A 27,022-nucleotide genomic window follows, 5' to 3' on the forward strand; every position below is an offset into this window, starting at 1 on the left:
CATTACCAATGTATTTTAACTGACATTTTGAGGTTTAAGGTCCCTTGAAGTTTAAGTGATGTAATTGCAATTCAAATACGCACTCCGAAGGACGCATTCTCTCTGGTGTCAGGTTTGAGGGTTAATATTTAAAAGTGTGAGCTTTTTGCTTTAAAAGACAGACCGAATAACCTGACGGAAATAGAAGGTATTTGTGTTTAAAGATGTTATATCATATCTGGGCATTAAGATATGCAAGAATCAAGAAAAAAAGGTTGACTTGAATTTTAATCCACTGATTGAAAAAATAAAATAAAAGTATGATATGTGGCTATTAAGAGATTTGTCAATCAGTGGATGAATCTTGTTATCTAAAAGTGAAGGGTTATCTCGGCTGGTCTATACAACTACGGTATTGGATGTTCCACCAAAAAAAGTTAAACAGATTGACACGAAAATCTTCAACTTTATATGGAAAAATAAGCCCCACCAATTAAAACGAACAGTGCTGTGCAACTCTTACTGTCAAGGGGGTTTAAATGCATTCGACTTTAATTCATCTAACGCAATTTTTAAAATAAACTGGTTGAAGAGATATTTGCAGGAAAAAGTAAATTATGGTATATTATACCAGAACTTATTTTCAAGAAAATCGGGGGGATTGAATTTCTTTTAAACTGTTATTACAGTTTTGATAAACTTCCTGTCAATCTGGCAAGTTTTCACAAACAAGCCTTACTTTCTTGGATGTTAGTATACAAACACAATTTTTCACCACACAAGTGTTTGATCTGGAATAATCAAAATATTTGATATAAGAACAAATCTTTGTTTGTCAAGAGATGGTTTGACCAAAATATGCACCAATAGACATATAAGGACATTTTGCCAAGAAATTACAACCCCATCAGCTAAACTACTTTGGAACTCAAAATGTATAGGTATAAACTGGAACTCGGTGTGGACTTTAAGTAGCAGATACTGTGTCACAAAAAAGATAAAGGACGTTTCTTTTAAGATCTCAGGAGGATGAGAGCACCTGTTGTCGGCGGGACGGTCGCAGGAGGGCACATAATGCTGGCGACGGAGATGAGAGCATGCGCTGTCAGTGGGATGGGAGGATGCAAGCCGGGGATGGGGAGGGTCGGTTCGGCCCCACTGACCAGCGTCAACGGACTCTTCAGATATCCAGACTTTATCTGGTGACAGTTGCTGTAACTATCGGGGGTAAAGTGGACACTGCAGTAACTCTCAGTAGCTCCTCTTGACAAAATCGATCCACCGTTTCCTTACGTTATTTTCGTTATTTTAATCTCTGTCCCGCCGTCTTCCCGTTTACATATTTTCCCTTAAATCTCCTGTGTTTCCCCTCCAGCCCAGCAGGTGGCAGTACAATAGTTGTAGTGCCCCAAGTTCGCATGAAGATTCGTGAGTTTCAGGATTCAAGCGGGATTTCGAGTCGTTAATTCCTTAACTTTTGTTTCATTAAAACCGAAAGTAAACACGGTCGCGACGTGACTGTGGATCTATATTTAGAATGGCAATTGAATGAATCGGAGCTACGTTAACAATTAGTTTTTGAGTTTAGTCAACATGTGACAACTCGTCTGACATGGAGAGTCTCCTGTTGTGTGCTACATGTGTGAAATAACAACTATAGTCTGGACTTTGTCTGCAGTGTATCTGTGTAAACGGCTTGTCAAGGTTGCCCGAGCGGTCGAGGGGACCAGAAGGAGGAGACTCAGTCAGATGATGTTCAGCCCAAGAAATTTCTTTTATTTTATATTCAACACAACAGGTTTTACGCACATCCTCACTCCCGTCTGATTTATGACCGACGTAACGGCAGTCCGTCGTCACACGGCTTCATTCAGCGTCTCTCCCTCCCCTCTGGCACCATGAGTTACCATGGTTACTGAAACTTTATAATGTTGATCAACAAGACGTTTTTGGTAAGTTTGGCTGTACAAAATCATGAATGTAGCCTGATTGTAGAGCTCAATGCTGAAATCTTGTATTATAACATAGAACATGTAAAGCCTCAGAGCTTCTTTGATTATCAGAATCAGAATCAGAAATACTTTAATAATCCCAGGGGGAAATTATTTAATTATTTATTATATTATTACATTTATTAACAGTATGTTAGTGATGACAGAAAGGTGATAACTCGCCATTAGACTGACAAGAATGCAAAAGTTGCTGTTTGTATGATGTATTTTGCTGTTAAACGTAAAGTGGCTCACTTTAACAATATTATTATTATTAACAATATTATTATTATTATTAATAATAATAATAATAATAATAATAATAATAATAATTAATGATGATAAGTAGAAAAATAGCGTACTGAAAAGTTCTGTAGATGATTGATTATTTGAAAGAGTAAAACTTGAGAGAAACTTGGCAAAAGAAAAGGCACAGTTTAATTTCACTGATTGAAAATTACATTGAAAAGACAAAAAACATTTTAAGTGTGAATAGAACAGCTGTTCAGATCCTCTTCCTGTAAAACACTGTTGGTCAAATATTTAAACTTGATGTCTGCATTAGAGGACAAAGTGTGGGGTGAGGTTGTAAATCTTATCTTTTTTGCATGTGTCAAGTAACGTGCCCTGTAACATGTTTCACAAATAACAAATTGGGAATATGACTTGGCTACAGCTCGAAAAAACTTTTCAGTCAAAAGATTTTTTGCTTTAATCCATGCATTTGTTGTAGCAAGGAAGGCAGAGGATCATCAGGCAAGGAGGAAGAAAGGTGAGATTTGTAATAAGCTAAGAGAATGAGAAAAATAGTGAAATAGCCGACAGATGCAACAGATAACCAATAGAGATGCTAACCTGTAACCTACTGCAAATGTAGCCTAGGCTAAAAAATGAAAGAACATGCAATGAATCAGAATATCTTAAGGCCATGTTCAGTCACAGTATGAATTATCCATCAATAATATTATTTGGATGTTTGGATAGATAAGTAATGATGTGACTAAACATGGCATTAAAATATTAGGTCAAATTATAGTAATCAAGACTCAGTAGTATACTTAGACTTTTCATTTTAAAAATTCAACAGAGGATGAGACAGGAGAGAGAGATGAAGAGGTTGAAGGGACAGAGACAGGAGGAGAGGAGAGAGAAAGAGCAGGAGAAGGAGTCTGTGAGATGCATGTGGAGTCAGGTCCATTATCAGCCCATGACCCAGCTACATACAAAGGCCAGGGTCACTGCTCTGATGAAGAAAAAGGTAATACTCCTTGTAAGCTATGGTATTACTGTACTTATTGTTACCTATCTCTCTCACACACACAGTCAATCACCATAGCCTTCACCAAACACTTATACCATGGTCTGGGGGAATACTCGATTCTGATTGGCTGCAGGGTTTCCATTAACCCCTGATATATGGACACCTACTAAGTAGTTCCAGTCAAATTGACTGTTCACCGCTGTAAATTAATGTGCTAGCTGGCGTATCAAATCTGAATTTATTTCCAGCACTGAGTGCAGTCCGTCAGTCTTTCAGTGTCTTATCCTCTGAACACCACAGGGTGGCGACTGTAACACACAAGCTGCAGAAAGTACACTTCCCCTCTAAACTTACTCTCACATCACGTTCGCTGTTCAGCTCTCTACTTCAGGCTGCGGTCACAGTAACGTTACACACGGCCGATCATTTGTTCGTGACAATCTTGATATTGATTTGGGGACAATGACATGACTGGATAGCTAGCTAGTCTTGTTGTTAAACATACTGTCAGATTATATTTACTGTTTGTCAACCGTGCGCAATGTTATTGACTTTGAATCTTGCTAGCATAACGTTAGCTTTCTGGCTCATCGCTGAGCAGACTAGAATATCTCCCGTTGCCAAGTCGTATCTATGGTCCGTCCTATTTACTGGAGGAGTGGACACTGCTTCCGTTGCATAAGAACCTTACGGGAGGGAAATGATTGTTCCAGGTTTCAGTCAAACCCTCAGGCGTTACCAGGGAAACTTAGTTATGGCTTGTAAAAAACTTATTTTGATTGTAAAACGCATGGAAATATAAATTAATGGTCTTAATTTATTTTCTTTGGCAAGTGACCATGGTATAAGCGGGATAATGCCCTTTGAGGTGTCGACGGTTGCCTCTGCGAAGTCCATTAATTCCTGTTTATGGACACCTCGTCGGGCATTATCCCTTACTTAATGTATACAGTTACAGACATTCTTAGTTGTAGTTTTTTGTTTCATGTGTGTGTATGTGTGCTGGGAGGGGGGGACGCGGGCAGTCCTACCACCCACAGATGTTTCGCAGAGGATTTCCCTTATTTTCCAATCCCAATGTTGACAGGTATGTCCAGGAAAGATGCACGAGCGATGTGGAGGAGACATGACTGTTTAGCTGACTGGTTGACTGGTTAGCTAGCTGCAAACTATTTTAAGAGATGCTATCCAAGACTGGAGATCGAGCGGAAAAACCGCCAAAGCTAATGCTCTGAATGTATTTATACCGCTTCCGCAGCAGGGCCGGGTTTATGCAAATCATGGCCGTGTTACGTAACGCCTGAACACAGAAATCGTGAAACACAGTTTGTGAGCCTAGCTCCAAAATTAAATTCTAAATGGTTGAATGGCTTTTTACATGTGTAGCCAAGTGAACCGGGGTTACTGTGTTTTTTTGTGTTAGCTGTGCCCTAATAAAATGTGTACTGTCACTTTAAGGCCAGCCATGTAGAGAATCTCGCGAGAATCAGGAAATCACATGAGATGTGATTACACCCGCCGTCGTCTTCCTAACGCAAACAATGGCGAAGATGTGTATTTCTTGTCTGTGAGAGAGTGTGAAGAGTTTGGAACCGTGTATCACAGCGGAAGTACGTGACCGAGTAAAAGGGTTAGAGCGGACCGGTAACTGAGCCGTCTGTTGGACATATGTGACTGAAGACTTCATGTTTATTTCTCGTCGGTCGAGGGTTTGTTTGTTGTCTCCAGTGTGTCGGGAGCCACCTAGACGACCACGGGTCAGCGTAAGTGGCATATCAGGGTTCTCCCCAGACGGTGGAACAGCGGCGCTGCGCCGCTATACCGCTAGGTCAGCGCCGCTATACTCCCCCGGTTGACGGCGATGAGCGTCCGCCCGTCCCCCAGGCGACGGAGTTGATGACCGTCTGTCCGTGTCTGACGTTGACGAGCGTTCGCACCCCCCCCCCCCCCGTCGGACAGACGGTGCGCCGCTACACAAAAAATTTCTGGGGAGAACCCTGCATATAGTGTACTGAAATCTTAGTTACAGTAACATTTTCAGTGTTAAGTGAAGTTAAGTTATTTAATCCATAAATAAGTGTTAAAGTGTTATTTACCAAACTGTGTGTTGTTACCTATGTAGAGGGGAGACAGAGAGCCGTGTGTGCTGCATCCAGGTGCGGGGTGAGGCTCTCAAGCTATAAGCTAGAGTAAGTGAGCACATGATTTTGTTTTCTGAATGTACTGTAAGTTGACTAAAGGTCACGGTAAAAACATATTTTGCAATGAGATATATAAATGTGTACATTAATGGTGTTTATTAATTTAATTCATGAAGTTTACAGAGTTAACTGATGTGTACTGTCAAATGTGTTTGATAAAATGAGAGTGGCTTAAAAATGTATTAATGTTAATTAATGTATTTTATTTCCTGTTTAAATAGGAATAGGCCACTGCTGTTGTTTGTTTTGCCTGTGTTTTGGTTTGTTTAGCTGGTTTTGTACTGAGACAGTCAGAAGATATCCAGGAAAGACTGGAAGGAATTTGTTTTATTTTTTTTTATTTGACTGTTATAAGCAAATCTCTCAAAATTAGAGAATTAATGCTTTGCTCATTTGAGGGCAGTCGGGGTATTAAAGATCCTACAAAAAAATATGTATTTTTGTGTCTGGTCCCCTCCTTCGTTGACCTGGCCACACATGTTTTAAGGAAATACATTTATGACCTTTTTAATGTGTTTAGAAGAAAATGGCTGAATTTGCTTTTGCTTGAAAGCTTTTTGTGCTCCTTTACACACTGCCCACTTGTGGCGATGCTATAAAAAAGGCAGCATGCGGAGACTTACAGTGGCCTACAATGACAGTATGAGGCTGCTGCTAAAAGCTCCAAGAAGCTGCAGTGCAAGCCAAATGTTTGTTAATGTTGGTGTACCCACCTGCTCTGCTGTAATAAGAAATCTTATATATAGATATATATGTAGGTTATCTGATTCTGGTAATGGTATAATTTTAGCCTTAACCAACTCTGAACTGAGCTCTGTCAGGTTCTCGTCTAGAATGTGGAACCACTGGCTCTCCAGCCTGTATGTAAATATATGATCTTTGTGGATTGTATTTGTGTGTGTGTGTTTGTGTGTGTGCGTGTATGCGTATATGGATGTACATTTATGTGCATATATGTATTTTATTATATTTTATTTTTTGTATTCATTGTGTTGTGTTTGTTGGTGCTATGGGCTTCTCATGAGAGGTGTCCCTAATAAAGTTTGAATTGAATTGAATTAATGATACAATTCTAAATAAATGGTAAAACGGTATGTCGTGGTTTGTCTTCTCTCAAATAAAGGAATACGCCTGACATTTGTGATTTGTGATTGGTTGGACTCTCCTAAATTGAGTGACAGAACAGCAGACACTATAAGAGCAGGAGCATCATCTACATGCTTAATTTGTATACCAGTAAAAGAAAATTTTACTACACATCAATCGGTAATTGATTTGGAAATGGAAAAGCAGGGAAGAAAACATTGTTTTTAGTTTTGCTGTCCTATAAATTTGATGGCTCATGATTTACTGTGTGATTTTTTTTTTTTATCACAGTTAAGCTTACAAAAGAGGGTTTGCAAATTAAGCATGTAGATGATGCTCCAGTTGACCATTCAATGATGGATTTCATTGAACTGTCACCATGTGAATGAAAGAAATTTTGTTTGGTGGTACCCTGTGTGTTTTCTGAATGGATTTAAGTTTTTCCTACTGCAAAACGGATGCTACAGCAGTAGTAAAAGTGCTACTGGGAGAGATTTTGGCAAGATATGGAATTCCAGAGGAATTTATCTTGTGATAATGAGTGATAACTTAGTAAATAATGCCATAAAACAGATGTCTGACCATTTAGGGATTGGTTGCTCCCCCACTCTGCCTATCACCAACAGAGTGGGGGAGCTGTAGAACAAGAAAATGGCACTTTTAAAACGAAGTTGAATAAAGTGTGTGAAGAAAACCATACCTTCCATACCCTTGATTCTTACCATTGGAGAATCTCTGTCAGGGAAAAATGGGGACTTGGCCTTGGTATGGGGTAACTTTCTTAGCAGATCATATCGATAACATAACCTATACACTGTCTGGATTTGCTAATGAAACATTTAAGGTTTTCTTTCGGTTTTGCTTTCAGATAATGACAGATCACATTGGAGGACTGGTTGATTGTGTGTAACCTTAAACTTTACAGGAGAAGCTTGCATAACATTAATTTCAGTTTCAAGACTATTACAAGTGTATTAACTGCTCTCAATCAGAGATGCATTTGGACCTTCAGAGTCTGCAGGCAATAGTTTTAACAAATGGCTGCATGACAAACTTGGTCCATAGGTATGGTACAAATTCTCATTCCAGTGTTGGTGGTGTTTAGTATACTCTTGCCTATCTGTACTTGTACTTTGATGTATAGATGGATAGGTGGGGTTGTAGGAGGGAAGGTTGAGCAATATGTTCAACTGCATCCTGCATCCTGATCATCCTAAAGGATGTCTTGAGTATGAGAGGGATGGGGACAGGTTCCAAACCACTGAGCAATTGTTACACTTGGCTAAAAGAAACAGGCTCTTGAGAATTATTTTGCTTAATGTTTACTTAAATGTGATTAGCTTTGTGATTTACACATTAATCAAAGCAGGGCTGTCAGAGAAATTCTCAAACGTCCCTTCTTATTTTGATATATTGTGCTTACATATGAAATTTAGTGATAGATAGATAAACATTATTTTTTAAGGTAAAGTCAAATCTTATTGTTGGTTGTGCTTCCAAAATAAGTTCTTGTCTTCTGTCTATGTGGTTGCAGAATGTGTATTGATGTATTGATGTATTGTATGCGTTATAATGTGCCATGAAAATTAACATAAAGGAAGTTTAGGTTTGGGTTTTGAGGGAGATCATATGTTACAAATTGAATGTGTTGTTCCTAGTTATCATAAATGCTGAGACTGCCTCTCCTCAGTCAACACCTGTGCTCCGCTTGTGTGTGACTCTTGCTTGCAAGCAATAAAGAACTTAATATAAATATTGTGTCGGATTTTGTGTTTGACCAGTTCTCATCTGCACTAGACAAGCGACTAATTTTCAGTTGCCACGACACTTGAAAACACTTCTTTATGTGAAATACAGCTCTATTTCAAATTGCTCTCTGAGCGGTTCTTAAAATTCCCATGAGTGAATTTTAACAAAATGAATTAAAGAACCACTGAAACTGAAACTGAAAATACTTATATTTCACAGAAATAAACCTAGTCTACTGTGCTAAGAGTGCTATTTCGTGAAGAATTGGACACAATTGACATGAGTGTCTTTAAACAAAAGTGATAGTGCTAAAAACGAGAGAGAGTACATGAAGAAACGTCAATGTGAGGCTAATGGAGGGAGCAGGGAAGGTGTGAATGAAAGGATTCTATTCCTGGTTGTACTGGAGCTTCATAACTTTATACTACTTTTGGCAGTGACCTGTTTGAAAAAACTTCAATTACTGTCACGCAGCATTATTTATAATAAAGGGCAAAATGCACTTGTTACAGAGAGAGGGGCCATTTTCAAATGTTTTAAGTCAGACATGGGGGGTCCTTTGATCTTTTTGGCATGAAAATTACATAGATGGTACCATACTAAGTTATTTCCAGCAGATTAACACACATGTATACCTCTCCCTCATCAGCCTTTACACACACACACACACTCACACACGCGCTGAGGAAGCTAGGCTAATATGGAATAAGAATTTGGGTAGCATGCCCTGCTAAGACCAGCTACGCCAGGTATAAAAAAATATACACATAGCCTGAAAGAAATCAGGGCCAGCCTGTTAAGCTTGACATGACAGAAGGTCTGTCAAGTGCATGCTGTCAACTGGGTGTGACAACTTCTTTAAGTCCATGCACTTGGCCCAGAGCCGCTGAAGAAAATGCTGACCATGGTTGGAACAGTGAGGAAAAAATAAACCCCCCTGCATTGCTGGTGGGAAGAGACAGGTCTCGATTCCTATCGAAGTTTTCCTTCACTGAAAACAAATGGTCTCGTGTGTTACTGTCCGAAAAAAAAAACTACCTCTTATTAGCACTCATCATAAGGATGCTGCTGTGAGCATAAAAAACCCCAAACCACCATGGAGAACAATCAGAGCAAAGGGTATAGAGCATGGGCGTAGCGAACGCGGTGGACATGTCCCCCGAACTTTCCGTATCAGTGCCCTCTGTCCCCCGCACTTTTTACAGCCATTAAATTCATTTCGAACATGTGGAAACGCGTTTTTCCGAGCCGCCAACAAACGCACCATGAGCAGACAGCCAGGAGGCAAACACCGCTGTCGTGTTGTGATTTGAATCACACAGATATCGATTCAGATCTGTTTTAACCATGTTCAGCAAACCAGCCAAGAGGACTTTACTCAATTTTTTCCCAACAAACGTGTAAGCTGAGTAATGCTGCTGCATGTAGATAATGTTTAGCTTAATGATGACTAATTAATAGATGTCAATATACCAAGTTAAGCTAGTTAACAATTGTTAACTGTTACCTTACCTATGTTATATCGCTTGCTCGAGGCAAAGGTGGTAGTAGGTAGGAGGCATTCACAACATATGTTCTTCGCCTTCACGGAATTCTTTATAATTTTTTATTGTTCTTTTGGAATTTATTAGTGTGAATGCTGACTCAGCATTCACACTATTGTTCTTCTCGTTTATTATTCTTCTTCTGTACGTTTTTTGGCACCTATCTACTCCTACAATCTTGAGCGATTGAAACCATTCAAGTATCAAAATGTTCAGCTTTTTAAGGACATTACTGCTTGTATTTTTCTCTTTTCAATCTTTCATACTTTTGGAAATATTCAGCTTTTTCTGCAAAATTCTGCCCATTCATCCTTCTGGCGATTTTTTCAAATTTCATTCTGCTATAACTTCAGCATACGTTCAGCTATTCAAACCATTCAGATATTCAAATGTTCAGCTTTTTCAGCTCTTTCAACTTTTCACCTTTTCAATAATTCAGCTTTTTCCAAAAAAAATTTAACATTGAATCAAATGGGAAAAGCTTAAAATCCTCTTCAAAACTCACTGACTTTTGCGATGTATTCAGTTTTTGAAAATTTAATACGGTTTTGAAAATATTGCAGTTTTAGTTTTAAGGATTTTTAGCTCTGTGATGGAAATTTTGTACTTCAAAGAGAGATGTAAACTGAAGTCTTACATAGGAATGTTCAATGTAACTGTTTAATATGACCTGTAACCTGTGACCATGTTTTAGGCCATTTTATTACCTATGTCTGGTATTGAGTGACCACTGAAGCTTAACTCTTCCTTATCACTTCCTTCTCTGTGAAGTATTCCTTTAAGTGCAGGTCATAAATTAGTGGAAATACACACCCACAGAGAGGGATAAATACCATGCTTTTCTCTTCAGATATTGAGTCTTCACTGTTTAACAGACCTGCGTGTTGCTCTGTGAATGCTCCTCTTGTACAAGATTAAAACCTTGTTTGAATTTTGAGCTGACTCCGTTCTTCCTTCCTCCAGTTCTAAATTATCGCAGAATTATTTTAACAAAACTCCTGAAAAGACCTCCACCGCGGGGCTCTTAAAGCTTCATTTGGACAGGGAGGCCAGGTCCCCTGGAGAGTGGGACAGTGACAGGGCTAACCAAAGAGGGGAGACGGACCAGCCAGGCAAACATTGAGTCAGGGACTCAGATCATCAAAAGGGTAAGAAATAACCATTTCTAATAAGTAAAGCAAGTCAGGGACTTGGGGGAGCAGGTCTCTCTTAGATTTAGGGCAGGAACCCTAAAATATCTGTCTTTGGAAGGACAAGGCTTAAACTAATCCCTCAGGGCTGAGAAACCAATAGGACGTCAGGGTCAGGGACCCATAGGAAAGACTCAGGGACTCATAAGGAAAAGAAATGGAAAGACCGGTAAAATAAGATAAAATTTAAAAAAAAAAGAAAAAGAAGAGTGCTCAAATAGAAATACGAATTAAACTGAGATAGATAAACAAATTAAAATGGGAAATTGTAGTAGTTGTTATAAATGTTGTTGTGAACCTGACGAGGTTCAATATGAAGGAGATGCAAAACGAATGGGTCAGAAAGCACTAGATAATGTAAAATATATAAAAAGTGGGAAAAGAAGTATGGGTTTAGAGGAAAGTTACAGGTGGAAGAATGCAAAGAATTGGTAAAAAAAATAGAGACAAAGTCAAAGGGAAGTAAGAAGAGGCGGAAGAAGGAAGGTTATACACAGGCAAAGGCATGGTTGGACGAGGCAGAGGCAAGAAAGAGAGGAATGCAGAAGCAGAAAGAAAAGGAAGTGAGACAACGTAAAGAAGAAATTGAGAAAAGAGAGGTTAAAGAAAGGAAAAGACAGGAAGAAAAAGAGAAAAAGGAAAAGGAAAAACATTCAGGAAGTAATAAACTTTATCCTGTTTTATACTCCAACCGAGATAAACAGGAGGATGATGACTATGTGCCTCTGGGTCCCCATCCTGATCCTCCCCCGTACATCAACCCTCAACTACCGGCGCCTCCTGCCCAGGCCTCCACTCCACATCCTCCCCCTCCTTCTCTCTCTGCACCTACTCTCTCCGCTCCTGTACTGACAGAAAGAGCCATAGGAAGTCCAAAAACAAGGTCTGGTAAGTGGTATGACTCTTTTAAACCTTCTGTCATGCCTATAATCTCTCCACCAAAGAAGACAGTGAGTTTAAATATAGAAGAAGAAGAAATGTATCCGATGATAGAAATGCCTAACCCAAGAGCTGGGGATGGACAGGATGCAACAATTAGAGTATATAGAGCTTGGACAGAAGGTGATGTGAAAGACGCAGCATGCGGCGTTCCACATCCTAGGGAAAATATAGGAGAGTTTAGAGAACAATTTCAAAGATTGTGTAACAGTTTCCAGTTGAACACCTTAGAGGCAGAAAGAATACTAAGGTGTATTGTAGAGCAAGATTGGTGTTTGATTAAGGGAACATGGGACCCATTCCGCAACAACGTCACCATACCATATGGGGACACTCAATGGACTGTCCGAGTTGATGCTTTAATTCAAAGAATAATAACTCACTTTCAGGGAAGAGCAGACTATAGTAAAATAGCACGGTGTGTACAAAATGCAGATGAAGGTGTGTTGATTTACCTAGACAGACTGAAAATAGTGTTGCAAACAGCAGTATGCAACAGGATAATGCTGACAATGGTCCCTACAATATGCAGTTAAAAAATGCATTCCTGAATGGAATGAGGCCAGAGATCTCACAGTTTGTAAGAAAACACCTAATTGGTGTTGGAATAGCTGGGATACAAGCTGCGACTGACCATGCAGTGCATGCAGAGAATGTACTGAAAGAAAAGAAGGCCAAGAAAGGCGGAATGGATGATGATGATGATGATGATGATGATGATGATGATGATGATGAAAATTATCCTAATGCATTTACTGATGTGTATTTCCGAGGCAATGTCAACCATGGAGGATGGAGAGGGAGAGGCAGAGGAGGAGGACGAGGAGGACGGAGATTTGGAGAAGATGAGAGCTGCTACAATTGTGGCAAATTTGGACATTGGGCTCGAGAATGTAGAGCTCCAAAGGGCAGAGGTCAAGGAGGCTGGCGGGGAAGAGGAGGAGGAGGGAGACCCAGACGAGTTGATGAGTCATTGGCATGACTAGCCAATAAATCAGGTCATGCACTGATACACACAGACGTCTCAAATGACAGAATGATATTTACTGACTGAAAAAGAAGAGGAGGAACTAAAAGATATTGCTGAAAAACTATGGTCTAGAGGAACAGCAGATGTAGGACTAATACGAGGTATAAAACCAATAGAAATAACCCCCAAGGGTTCATTTAGACCCTACCAAAGACAATATCCATTAAAACCAGAAGCAATAATAGGAATACGGCCAATAATCAAAGATTTATTAGCTGGAGGAATAATTAGAGAGTGTCCAGATTCACCATGTAATACACCATTATTCCCTGTGAAGAAGGCTGCACCATCAGAAGGATGGCGCATGGTTCAAGATCTACAAACAGTAAATCGAGCAATAATACCAAGAGCTCCTTTAGTTCCTGATCCACATACTTTGTTAAATGATCTTGACCCGAAAGTAAAGTACTTTTCAGTAATAGATCTGGCAAATGCATTCTTCTCAGTTCCAGTACATAGAGATTCACAATTCTGGTTTGCGTTCCAGTTTGAAGGTAAAAAATATACTTACACAAGAATACCTCAAGGTTACTGTGAAAGTCCAATGATCTTTTCTATGGCCATGTCCTCAAATTTAGCTAAATTTGACCCTCCATGTAAAAGCCAGCTATTATTGTATGTGGATGACATCTTAATAGCGTCTAAAACTGAAAAAGACTGTAAAACTGACACTTTAGCTCTATTAAAATTCTTAGCTGAGCAAGGACATAAGGTCAGTAAAAATAAACTACAATTATGGAGACCAGTTGTAAAATATTTAGGTTTTTTCATATCTCACAGTCAGGAAAACATCTAGATGAGAAAAGGAAAACAGCTATTTTACAAGCACCGAAACCTACCACCAAAAGACAAATGATCTTTCTTAGGCATGACTAATTTTTGCAGGCAATGGATTGCTAATTATGCTGAAATAGCACAACCGCTTCAAACTGCTATATATGTATCAACCTGTGGCCGCTCAAGATAAAATAACATGGACTCAAGAAGCTGATGATGCTTTTGTTAGACTTAAACAAGTTCTAGTGAGCTCTTCAGTATTAGCTTTCCCTGATTACACAAAGCCGTTTGTTCAGACATGCGATGCAAGAGATGGTTTTATGACTAGCATTCTAACACAACCATTTGGTGGAAAACAGAGACCTATTGCATATTATTCATCTAAACTCGATAAAATCACAAAAGCTATGCCACTTTGTTTGCAGGCAGTACAGGCAGCTGCACTTAGTGTGCAGAGTTCTGCTTCTATAGTGTTATTTCACCCATTGACACTTATGGTGTCACATGCGGTCTCAGCACTTCTAATGCAGAACAAGATAGCTTTTATGTCACCAGCACGACATCTTAGTTGCATGACTATTTTATTGTCACAGCCACATCTCACTATAGAGAGATGCACGACATTAAACCCATCAACTCTGCTGCCAAATAAAACAGATGGAATAGCACATGATTGTGTAGGAGAAACTAGTGCTAGAGTACTACCAAGACCAGATCTCACCGATATACCACTTAATACTGCTGATATTGTGATGTTTGTAGATGGCTCATGTAAGAAGAATCCAGACGGAACAAATATCAGTGGATATGCCGTAGTAACATCTGACAAGGTTTTAAAGTAAAGTTCTCCACCTTCGCATTTCTCTGCACAAGCAGCAGAACTTGTTGTATAGAGGTGTGCAAAATAGGAAAGAATAAAGATATCACTGTGTACACAGATAGCCAGTATGCATTCTCGACACTTCACGTTTTTGCACAACAGTGGAAAAATAGAGTTATGGTAACGTCCACAGGAAAACCTATTACACATAAAGATCTCATTTTGCAGCTATTGGATGCCATTCAACTGCCAGGAAAAGTTGCAATATGCAAGTGTGCTGCACACACTTCAGGGAAAGATTTTATTTCAATAGGGAATCAAAAAGCAGACGAAGAAGCAAAACGAACGGCTGCTTCTCTGAAAATAGTAGATAATATTTATACCACCGAGGTTATGCCTACACATATAGATCATGATATTTTAAGAGACATGCAAAATAGCTCACCTGAGACTGAAAAGAACATGTGGCGAAATAAAGGAGCCACACAGACAGAAGCAGGAATTTGGAAGAGCTTAGAAGATAAACCTATATTACCAAAACATTTATTTAGATTTTCTGCAATATTGAGTCTCAACAGGAGGGATGGTATCCACAATAGAGAGCATATTTACTACATATGGATTTCAAAACTACTCAAAATTTTTTTGTGCTTCATGATTGATATGTTCTAAGCATAATACTCAAGGTAGACTACGTCCAAAACCAGGTAAATTCCCAGAAGCAACTTACCCATTTCAATGTATCTGTATGGATTTTATTGAATTAAATAGAGCTGAAGGAAAGAAACACTGTTTAGTAAAAATAGATATGTTCTCCAAATGGGTAGAAATCACACCAACAGTGAACAATGATGCAATAACCGTGGCCAAAATCTTAGCTACAATAATAGCTCCAAGGTATGGTTTTCCAGAGAAGATCTATTGTGATAATGGTCCTCATTTTAGAAATCAAGTAATACAAAGATTATCTGAAATATTTTCAATCCAACTCAGGTTCCATTGTAGCTATCATCACAGTCAGCAGGAGTGGTGGAAAGAAACAATGGAACTATTAAAGCAAAACTAAGAAAGGCTATGGAGGAGACAGGAAAAGTTGGGTAACATGTCTACCAGCTGTAGCATTAAGCTTACACATTCAACCCAACAGTACAGGATTATCACCATTTGAAATATTATATGGAAGACCATTCAGGGTACCATTAATAGATACAAAGGGAGATGATACAGGACTGACTGAAACAATCGTTGACTATATGTCAAAAATGATGAAGAACAAGAGTGCTATGTCTACAGTATCTCCTCCAATAGGTCCAGCACCAACAGGAGGGCCAATAAACCCAGGAGATTGGGTGTTCATCAAAGTCCTGAGGCGAAAGAATTGGTCAGCTCCAAGTTGGGAAGGGCCCTATCAAGTACTGCTGTCTACACCTACAGCAGTCCGTATAGCTGAAAGACAGACGTGGATCCATCTCACACATTGCAAAAGGGCACAAATAACACAATGGAAGCAATGTAGCTGCATTTTTTGACTCATAAATAAAATTAGTAATAAATCATCCAAATTGCATTTTCATTTTCTTCTTCAAGACTGCTTATTATGTAACTTAATTCAAATGATAAGGAAAAGGACATTTAAGATATAATTTTCAAAAGATGACCCAGCAAATAGGTACCAAAATTCAATTTGAAATGTCAAATTTGAAAATTTAAATGCATTAGCCGAAATGCTTTCTCATTTCAAAGTCAGAGCTGCATTTTTGACTCATAAATAAAATTAGTAATAAATCATCCAGATTGCATTTTCATTTTCTTCTTCAAAACTGCTCATTTTGTTACACAAAGACAAAGAAAACGTAAGTTATGACTATAACTATGGATCTATGAGACCGAACGATGACCGTCACCACGGTCTTCACCTTGAATGATACCATCATCTCCCTATCCTCGAGACCATATAACAACAAAGTCATGTGACTGACCTTAAGGAGGCTTGACTCGCCGCCTACAAAAGCATCCAGGTGAGCACGCCTCTCCCTCTTGCCTGGAACGCCTCAGCCCGTTCTGAGCGACAAGAGATGGTGACGGTCATCGTTCGGTCTCATAGATCCATAGTTATAGTCATAACTTACGATCTATTTCGACCTCACTCAGACCGTCACCACGGTCTTCACCTTGGATGACTAGTACCATCAGCGTCGCAAGGAACCGAGGACTCCACCCCTCCTCGTCCAGCAGCCGAGAGCACAGCGGAGCCCAGTGGAGAGGGCGACGCCACGTTGACCCTATAAAATCTGGCAAAGGTACAGGGAGCACTCCAAGAAGCTGCTGCACAGATGTCAGAAAAGGGGACCCCCCGCAGAGCAGCCCAGGAGGTGGCTACACTCCTGGTGGAGTGGGCCACCACGTTTCCCGGGGCCGGGAGGCCCTGCATAGAGTACGCCTCAGAGATAGTATTGGCAACCCAGCGGGACAGACATTGTTTCGACACGGGGAGGCCCAGCTTGTCAGCACGGAAACACACAAACAACTGCGAATGCGAGCGCCTCAGAGATTGAGTACGTGCAATGTAAGTGCTGAGTGCCCGCACAGGGCACAAATTAGGGTCAGGTCGAAAAGCACTGACCTCAATAACCTGATTCACTGTCTGAGGGTTTACGACTTTAGGCAGAAATGCAGGGTTCGGCCAAAGAGACACGCCAGTGTCATCTGCCTTCCACCTCAAACAATCCCCACTCGCAGACAGAGCGTGTAATTCGCCCACTCGTTTAGCTGAACATATAGCCAAGAGGAAAGCTGTTTTGTGGGACAGGAACTTGAGGGTGGACTGATCAAGGGGCTCATACGGGGGTTGAGTCAGGGACCTCAGCACCAACGGGAGGTCCCACGATGGAGCTCTGGGGGACCTGATTGGACGCAGGCGACAGGCCCCTTTAACGAACTGCGACACCAAAGGGTGCCTGCCTACGGTAACCCCACCCACTGCCTCATGAAAGAAAGAAATAGCAGCAGTGTATACTTTAATGGTGCTAGCGGCCCTCCCTGAGTCCAAGAGAGACTGGAGAAAACGGAGGATCAGTTCAATGGGGCACGTCGATGGGTCAATTTGTGCGCGTGGACACCATGTCAGGAAAACACTCCACTTCTGGCTATAATTGGCACGGGTGGAGGGAGCTCGGGCATGTCCTATAGTCCTCAGAACAGCTTCATCTAATCCCTGAGGCCGGGACTGAGGAGGGGCCATGCCCAGAGCTGCAGAAGAGCAGGTCTGGGATGCCAGATCTGGCCCTCCGCCTGTGAGAGGAGGTCCACCCTGCCCGGTAGGGCCCAGGGTTGACCGTGGACAAGGCGAAGGAGCCTGGGGAACCAGTACTTCCTCGGCCACCGAGGGGCTATCAGCAGCACCTTGTAACGGCCCATAGTGACCCTGTGGAGCACCTGGGAAATCAACGGGAGTGGGGGAAAAGCGTACAACAACCCGTCCGGCCACTCGTGAGACAGAGCATCCAGACCCAGAGGGCCCCCCCTGCCCATTAGGGAGAACCACATCCTGCAGTGTGTTGTCTCCGCAGAGGCGAACAGGTCGGCGCAGGCCATGCCAAACTGAGCCCACAGGAGGGCCACCACCTCTGGGTGAAGCCTCCACTCTCCTGGGAGAGGGCCCGTCCTGGACAGGAGGTCTGCCGCCCGGTTCCCAATGCCGGGAATGTAGACTGCCCTGAGTGAAGCTAGATGTTGAGCCGCCCAAAACAGAAGTGTCTGCGCCACCTGGAGGCAACGCAGTGACCTGGTGCCCCCCTGGTGGTTCACATGGAACACCGTGGAGGAACTTTCCGTGCGTACCAGGACATGCCTGCCCTGGATGGAAGGAAGGAGCGCCTTCAACGCCAGGAAAACTGCCCTCAGTTCCAAGACGTTGATGTGCTCCTCCCCCCAAGGGGGTTCCCAGACACCACGCACCATCCTGTGTTCCCACACTGCTCCCCACCCTGTCAGGGAGGCATCTGTGGTTACCACCGTCCTTCTCGAAGGAATATTCCCAAGGGGGACACCCTGGAGAAGGAGCCTCGTGTCCCTCCATGGGCGCAAAGCCCGGAGAAACGTGTGTGTCACCCGAACCTTTGCACGTCTGTGTAATTTCGGGTGGAGGCCGAGAGCATTGAACCATCTCTGCAAAGGCCGAGCCCTGAGGAGACCAAGAGGAACAACGGCCACTGCAGCCGAGATCATGCCCAACAGCCTCTGGAACTGGACCAACTCCAGTCTCTTGCCGAGGCGAAAATGGGACAGAAGGGCCAGGATGTTCCCCACCCTCTGAGAGGTGAGTGACACGGACATTGCGACAGAGTCCAGGCGCAGCCCGACAAAGACCGTCTGCTGACCTGGCTCCAGGTTGGTTTTCATCCAGTTCACTTTGAGCCCCAGGGACTGGATGTGGGAGAGAACCAAACCCGTATCCCGTAGAACTTGGTCGTGGGATGGGGCACAGATCAGCCAGTCGTCCAAATACGGGAGGATTTTCATACCCGACAGCTGGAGAGGGCGCAGAGCTGCTCCAATCACCCTGGTAAAGACCCTTGGTGAGAGGGAAAGGCCAAATGGGAGGACCTTGAACTGGTAGGCCCGTCCCTGGAAGGCAAAGCGGAGAAAAGGTCTGTGGTCTGGGCAGATGGGCACGTGGAAATAAGCGTCCCTTAGATCAACTGATGTGAACCAATCCCCCTTTTCCACAGCCTCCAAGATCTGACTCGTGGTCAGCATCTTGAAGGGCAAAACCTTTATGAAGGCATTTAAGCGTCTGAGGTCCAAGATGGGGCGTAGGCCTCCATCTTTTTTTGACACGAGGAAGTACAGAGAGTAAAAGCCAGCGAGCTGTTCGCTTGGCTCTACCCTCATAATTGCATCCTTCTGTAGAAGGGTCACAATTTCCCCTGCTAAAATTTTCTCCTGGACTGGGTCCCTGACCGTGGTCATACGGACCCCGGAGAAAGGGGGGGGTCGCCGCCGAAACTGGATCCTGTACCCTGTGGACACTGTAGCCAGCACCCAGGGGTCCAAAACCCTTTCCTCCCAGCTGTCCAGGCAAAGCTGGGAGGAAACTGCGGCGGCCGACCCCCCACCCCTATGGGGCCCCAGCCTGTCGTCCCGTACCCCTGGGGGGGCGTCTCCTGTGGGACCCCTCTTTACTGGGAGGACGGGGCTGAAACCGCTGCTGCCGGCGTGACGGCGGTTGTGTATTACCAGAGGCCGGGAAACCAGCATGCTGCCGCCACGGCTCCTGGCGAGCGCCAGGGGGATGGTTTGAATGCTGGGGACCCCTAGAACCATACCTGGGAGCCGTGGTTCTACTAAAGGTGCGCCGCACACAATCTCTAGTGCGGCGAGACTGTTCAGCTTTGTCCAACACGCCCTGAGCATCAGGATGAAAAACCAGTGCAGGCACAATTGGCATGTTTGTGAGCTCCTTCCTAATGTTCTCTGGAAGGGATGTCTGCGCCAACCAAATCTGCCTCCTGGACATCATGGCAGATGACATCACTACACCAACATCCCTTGTAAGTTGGGAGTGAGTGACAAGAGCGGAGTCTATCAGGCTCATAGTGTCCTGATCCTCTGGGTTAGCCGTCCTCCTGAGGGCTGCCAACAAAATGGCGAGCGCATTACCGGAGCGGGCAGCCCGGGTGGCAGCATTGTAAGAGCGACACACCAGGCGGTCGGTCTTTTCGCATTCCTTTACAGGACAGCGAGGGTTAGCGGTCACCCGTTCTGGGCCTAGAGACGTAAGGGCCGCCATCTCCCTCTCAACCGGGGGCATGTCCCCCATGCCGGTGTCAGGAGCGTACATGACCTTCGTCAGCCTCCGGCATCCAGCGTTGAATTGAGGTGCACCACTCGGGGCATTCCAAGATTTTCTGAGCATGTGCAAATAATCTGCTGCCACAGGAACAGATATGGGGTGCTGAGAGTGGGAAATACCAGCCCACACACCGTCCATCGGAGCAGGTGCCACAACTGGGATGTTGAGTCCCACAATCTTCGCCGCACTCATAATTTTAGAAATTATGTCGATGGCAGGAGACTCGCCCCCGCCAGCTGGGCTGAGGTTAGACATCCCCTCAACCGCAGAGGACCTGAGCTGCTCGTCTGAACCAGCAATGTCAGACTGTTCGCCGCTCCCAAAAGGTGAGTCCCGTGCATACAGGGAGATGACGTCCGGAGTATCACCTCCATCTCCCTGACCAGAGGGCAACTCATCAGGGGAGGGCTCCTTCAAGTGCTCCTCCCCCGGCGTGCCTGTCATGGCGGGCCACTGGGCCTCCACTCTGCCCAATCTCTCTGACAGACCACGTATGGCAGCCAGGATTTGCAATTGGGTGTCTCCATGGGCACCCTGGCCACCCGGAGCATCCACAGGGTCATCAGGGGGCTGGACCGCCTGCTTCTCACCAGAGCCACGCCTTCTCTACGGTTAGGGGTGCGTTCATGTTTGCGCTTCCGAGAGCGTGTCTTAGGAGCATGCACGCCCTCCTCACTGAACTGGGAAGGGTCAGGTTGCGCAGCCCCTGCACGAACAGACAGTTCCAGTCGTTTGGCCCTGCAAGCCCGTTCTTCCCTGGGCAGCTCGACTGCCGCTGCACAGGGGTTGGCAACATCCTCCAACACATGGGCAATGCCCAGACAGGAGGGGCACTCCCGATGGCCATCACAGGGGTCCATAACACCCAGGCAAAAGCGGCAGGCATGAGAGGCCATTCCTCTATGTAGCCAACAGCTACGAATAGCTGGTCAAAGGGAAACAAAAAACCAGGCTGCACCCAACCAGTGAAAGAAAAACAACCCACCTACTGCAAAAAGCAGGGATTTAGGGCGAATGAAAAATTCTGCTACTGCAGCTTTAAGTTTGACAGAAATAGACCCAAAAACGGGAGAAAATTAAACGAGCAGCCTACTGCGCACAGAGGCAAGGGGGCTGCCTATTAACTCAATTACCAATAAGCCGGTTGGGAAGAAAGCAACCCCACGACCAACTTAAGCTCACCAGCCCCACTCATTGTGCGCGAACGCACGAGGGGGGGGGGACACAAGCTCCCACCCACTGCGGACAGCGGGTTAAACAGGGAAATCAACACTAATACAAACAAAGGAGGAAGCGGCTTCTGAGCACGCTTAATTTGCTTGATAATTCACACCTATGAAGGAGAAAACGCTGTGAAAACGAAACCACTTACCACAAGCTGCGGGTCTTTAATGACAATCACCTGAAACAAAGAGAGAGGTTAAACGCTCTGCTTCACGTGGCGTAACCTCCGTCATGTTTACAATTCATCAAATGCGCCAAGGAAACAATCCACCTACAATCCTCAGGGGCGCAAGGCACCTGCACTGCAGTGACGGATTGCTAATTGTGGAGTCCAAAAAAACGCTACTTACCTGCGGTCTCGGATGAGGCGAGTGAGGCAAAGAGGGAGAGGCATGCTCACCTGGATGCTTTTGTAGGCGGCGAGTCAAGCCTCCTTAAGGTCAGTCACATGACTTTGTTGTTATATGGTCTCGAGGATAGGGAGATGATGGTATCATTCAAGGTGAAGACCGTGGTGACGGTCTGAGTGAGGTCGAAATAGATCTGCTTTTTCGTTTTGAAGCCCTCCCCCCGCAAAAAAAGGTCCAAAATTCAATTTGAATTCGCAATCCCAAGCGGCGCAGGAGAGTGACGTCAGCGGCCTCTCTTCTTCTTCAGCCCCCAGTCTCAATAATACCCAACTGCAGCCACTGCGACCCCCGAAGCCACTACAAACCACGCCCCATACAAACCACGCCTCTACAAACTACGCCTACGTGTTGCTACGGTGGCCGGGAAGGACGATTAAACTCACAGCAGCAAATGCAAGCAGTCAAAGAAGAAGAAGAAGAAGGCAAATGCAGCCAATGCCAGTTCAGGTGAGACGCATTTATATTATTTTTAAGTTCCCGGTTAGGAGGTGTAAACATTGAACACTTAATGTCATTTTAACCGTACGTTCGCCAACCGCAGTTGTCAGCAGCGCCTGTAGGCAGACAAGATGGAGATGCCGTTTCAGGTTAGGTCGTTTACATTTTGGGAAGATGTTGACGTTTAATTTAATGTTTGAGACGTCTTTTGCCAGGCAGAAAGAGCATTAATGACTGTCTTTTTCAAAGACACCGGACTTTTTTTAAAAAAAAACCCAACACATTTCGTCAAACCGATACACTGAAAATGTGCGTAAGCAAACCCATTTTGTGTCGTCTTTTACGTTATGAAAATCAGATTAATGACTGAGCAAGGGATGATAACAGAAGTATTGAGGGAACACGGCACGTAGACGCAGAATATTGTCATTTAACTCAACATATCAATGTGTTATTTTGACACACAAAAACATTAAAAAATAGGGTCATGTTTTATATCACTTCAAATAACTGTACTGGCTAGAGATTTATTAACGGTGACGTTTAAGTGCATGTCAGAAAGTGACATACAAATACATTTATTGCAAAAATGACAGATGTATTCTTGAATCCATTTAAATTGTTCATGTTTGATTTGTTTATTGTAAAAAGCAGAAAGTTTGTACATTTTGTCAATAAACCTAATTTGCAATGGGGGTGCGATAATTTTAAGTGCAAATGTCAATCCTCCCTCGATCCCCATAAAACAAACTGACACAGTTATGGTTTGCTTTCTTCAGAGTCCACAGGACACCGACCACATGTACAGTAAGAGGCCTTACAGCTTTCCACCCAGAGAGCATGTTAATGTGAGTGAAGATTAACCCAAGAGAACAACATATCCAGTGTTCACAGCTGTGCACTAAGCCATGACTTTGTGTGTCCTGATTAAGGACTATAATGACAGCATGGACTAACATGATGTGGTCACCACAACCAGAGACGTTGGGATCCTGAGTGAAGACGCATCTTTCCACAGGCTTGTGGTGAGGACATGCAAAGGATCAACAAACAACAAATCTTATTTGATATACTTAACCAGAATAATTACGTTTAACATCTGAATGCTGTTTGATCAAATTTTAGGAAAGGGCTCAGCAAGCTGAACACCATAGAAAAGTCACTAGTGACCTTCATGTAACGTTCATCACTCAGGATAACGGTCTACTGCAACATCTTGAAGTGAGTTTGAAAATGGAATTTAAGTCACATAGTGTAACTAATTTTGGTCAAAATATGTTAAATGAATGATTTAAGTGAAACATTTTCTGTTAGCCTAGTGTTCGTACATTTATTTTGAGCATTCTCCTAAGAAATATATATATTTACAGACGGTCATCACATGAAAAGTTACATCCTCATGGGCAACATCAAAGGGCAGGGTGATCATTTTCTTTGTGGAGGATGTGCAGCTGGACAGAGTGCTGGGCTTCTTGACAAGCCTGGTTGAAGCACAGACAACCAGGTGTCACAATCACGTGGCATTTGTTATGGATGTGCTTCTGCCAGAGGTAAATTATGAAACTTTTGTATTTATTATATTAACATATTTTGTATAATTGTTATTATTGTCAGTCTTTAACTTATGGTTAATACCTTGTTAACTGCAACATGACAGACAACTTAAATGTCTAAATGAAAGATGTCCTTTTGTTCACCTCATGACACAGGCAACAGTCCACGCCCTTTCAGCTGTCCATGCATTTTCCATTGACAGAGCCACAGAAGTGTATAAATGTTGACTGCAGTATGACTTGAGGTATGCTACATACATAAGGAGAGTGCTAATACCTATAAGTATTGTTTTTTACCTTGTTTATGACAGCCTTTCCGTGTTAATTTCCTTTTACTAATCGCTATTTTCTTCCATTTTGTCTCATCAGTGAAAAACGGCTGTTGGCTCATTACATGACAAACAACATGAGCAAGGAGGCTCTACAGCAACTAGAAACATATGCTGAAAAACTCAGAAGAGCTCTGGACTCTGAGGAGTTTTTGAAGACGCTTTAGTATGTATGTAGGATGAATTAAAAAATAGTCTGTGAAATGATAATGTTTTATTTTATTGCCAATAAAAGTTGTTGCTGGCTAATTCATTTGTCTCAACTTTTGTGTTTTGAGGTACATATTTTAAAGACCTGTGTATGGTCATATTTATAAATGCATAAATACATTTTATTTGTGTCCAGCAGTCTTTTCTGTTAACCCATAAGAAATCATCACCTTAGAGTGATAATTATGGCATCTGATGTAGTAGGCCAAGCTCTGTGACAGTGTGGCTCTTAGAAAAACGGCTGGTGGAAACAACCTATTTTAATCGAAATGACTACTACTAATTATTATTATTATTACTGTAAATATTTTATTTTATTGAGTTTAAAATAACCTTGTGCACATACATTAGTCACTTATATAAAAAATGAAAAGATGCATGCACTAGATTTAGCAGGCCTATCTAATCTTTTATCAGATTAATCTTTTATCCCAATCTTTTATTTTTTTTATTACTTAACTTTCTATTTTTGTATATATTTATTGTTTCAAGCACATTGTTTGCATTGAAAAGCATTTAATGTTGTGAATCAACCGTTAAAGTTGTTAAAAATGATCTGGTTATTGCTTTGTTTCCTTTGTGTTTGCTTTCTAAGTGCTCAGGGCCTCCACAGCCACCGTAGTGTTGTATGGGCGTGTTTTGTAGGGGGCGTGTTTTGTAATGGGCGTGGTTTGGAGCGGCTCTGGCTTGGCTGCGGCTGCAGCTAGATCCTTCTCCCCAGTCTGACCGACCGTGCTACGCATCTACGTTAGGGGGCGGCGGTGTGCTTATTCGACACTGGAGCAAGAGAAGGGACAAGAGGAGAGTGTGAAGGCTGTGTTGGTAGCATAGACTGTGGTACATGTTTTCAGAAACAGCGGGAAAATCACCACCATGTCCAGTTCTGTACTGCGGTCAAGCCAACCATGGTTCGCGTTTGCTTGGTTAAATCAGCCGCACATTTTTTTTCCAGTGCGAAATTCTCTAACATTTACGGTGATCGTAATGAAGCCGCTCTGAAGAGCTGCTGGCAGTGACGGTGGGTCAGACTGCAGACTCACAGTCAGACCCATGAAACACACACGGTACTTTACAGTCAGTATTCCCGGTAATAAACTGAAGGTATCAGCGCTGGACCGTACGTCGACGTCGCCCCCATATTGGATGTGGCAGCTCAGCCCCGTGAACTAATACAAGTCAATGGAGTGAACTTTATAAAGCGTCTTCTACAAAGTGCTATAAGCTAATGTCTCTCTCTCTCCCACACCCACGCACCTGCAGCTGGTCACAAAATCACCGGCCGCTTTATAGCCTGGAGCCCCGCCTTTCCGAAACCCCGCTGTTCCGAACATAGACTTCAATTCATCGTAATGGCGGGGTTTCTCTTTTTTTCAAAGACCCCGCTATTCCGAAAAGTCTATTGGGGAAACCCCTCCATTCCGAAACCCCCCACTCCGAACGGACACAATCAGAAAGGAAACGGAGGCTGCACATTTATCCTTTTTTCCTTTGTGGGTTAAAACGGATCATGTGGCTGATTAACCGCAAAACAAGCCTACTTCATGCTCATAAGGCTTCAGCTGGACAAATGGCTATGTTGAATTGAAATTATTTAATCATGCTAAATATCCGAAATTGTATGAAAATTGCTCCAATGCGTTATACCGATCTTCGGACATATTCAGACACAGCCTGTTATGGGTTCTGAGCAAAGGAATGTCTGTTTTCTACCCCGGTCTGTTGTCAGCAGGAGCGGGGGCTGCAGGCTCGCGCCTGGGTGAAGTGGGCTCAAGCCAGAGTTCAGCCGAGAGAGAAAAAATGTGTATTTCTTTTGCTCTGTGGGAGATCTCCCACAACAGAGTGGATGAGAAACCAAGGGAGACAGATCTGCCCAGCAAACATCAGAACGCAGAGTGCAGCCTTTGTCTGTCACCTGGTTCAGCACCCTGGACAGCTGCCTGCGTAACTGGATGTGGGAATTTGATGCATTTGAAACCACGACATTTGGTTTAGAAACGTCATATATAATAACATTGTTTTGAGTCGTAAACAGTTCTGTAAGTGGAAGAAAAAGAATCAATTAGGCTATTAGTGTAAGTCCTTCTTCATATAATGTTGTGTTACAGTCGCACAGCTGGAGACTGCTAACAAAGTTAGAGACAAGAGAGACAATGAATGAAATCCCGCGAAATGATGTGCGGTCAATATGACCGCTTATGGCTGAAATAGGTAAAACAAATCACATTTTCTTTTCCTTTTGTGTAATTTATATAAAAAACTATTCTCAATTAAAATACAGACAATTTTAAAAAATGGTTAGAAGTCTGAAATGTTTGCATTTTGTTTACATCGCAGATTGATAACTTAATTGTGATAATGTTCAAAGTTATTATTATTATTATTAATATTATTATTTCACATAAACACACACACAGCAAGTATAATGGTACTGTGCTAG

The 27,022-nt window shown here is 42.9% G+C and overlaps 1 protein-coding gene and 1 long non-coding RNA gene across 3 annotated transcripts; one reads left to right on the plus strand and one right to left on the minus strand.

Moving 5' to 3' along the window:
* Positions 1–17,698: 17,698 nt before the first annotated feature.
* On the minus strand, positions 17,699–20,865 carry LOC115570446 (uncharacterized). The gene is made up of 2 exons (XM_030399053.1): positions 20,066–20,865; positions 17,699–19,974 (listed from the first exon to the last, which is right to left on the minus strand). Exons 1-2 carry the CDS (start codon positions 20,863–20,865, stop codon positions 17,775–17,777), a joined length of 3,000 nt encoding a protein of 999 aa, XP_030254913.1. The 3' UTR covers positions 17,699–17,774.
* Positions 20,866–23,267: 2,402 nt separating this feature from the next.
* LOC115570052 (uncharacterized) lies at positions 23,268–24,628 on the plus strand. Of its 2 annotated transcripts, none has more exons than XR_003981685.1 (4): positions 23,268–23,341; positions 23,426–23,518; positions 23,619–24,043; positions 24,203–24,628. It is a non-coding gene; the product is annotated as an uncharacterized LOC115570052 (long non-coding RNA). The 2 variants fall into 2 exon arrangements; XR_003981686.1 differs by having other exon boundaries at positions 24,250–24,628.
* Positions 24,629–27,022: the final 2,394 nt, after the last annotated feature.

The sequence above is a fragment of the Sparus aurata genome, chromosome 19, assembly GCF_900880675.1.
Source record: "Sparus aurata chromosome 19, fSpaAur1.1, whole genome shotgun sequence".
In the NCBI taxonomy this organism is placed as follows: domain Eukaryota; kingdom Metazoa; phylum Chordata; class Actinopteri; order Spariformes; family Sparidae; genus Sparus; species Sparus aurata.

Coding starts and splice junctions, on each gene's coding strand:
- LOC115570446 (XM_030399053.1), bottom strand. CDS start 20,865: ATGACAGGCACGCCGGGGGAGGAGCACTTGAAGGAGCCCTCCCCTGAT. Junction 19,975..20,065: donor ATGTCCAGGAGGCAGATTTG/GTTGGCGCAGAC, acceptor CCTGATGCTCAG/GGCGTGTTGGACAAAGCTGA.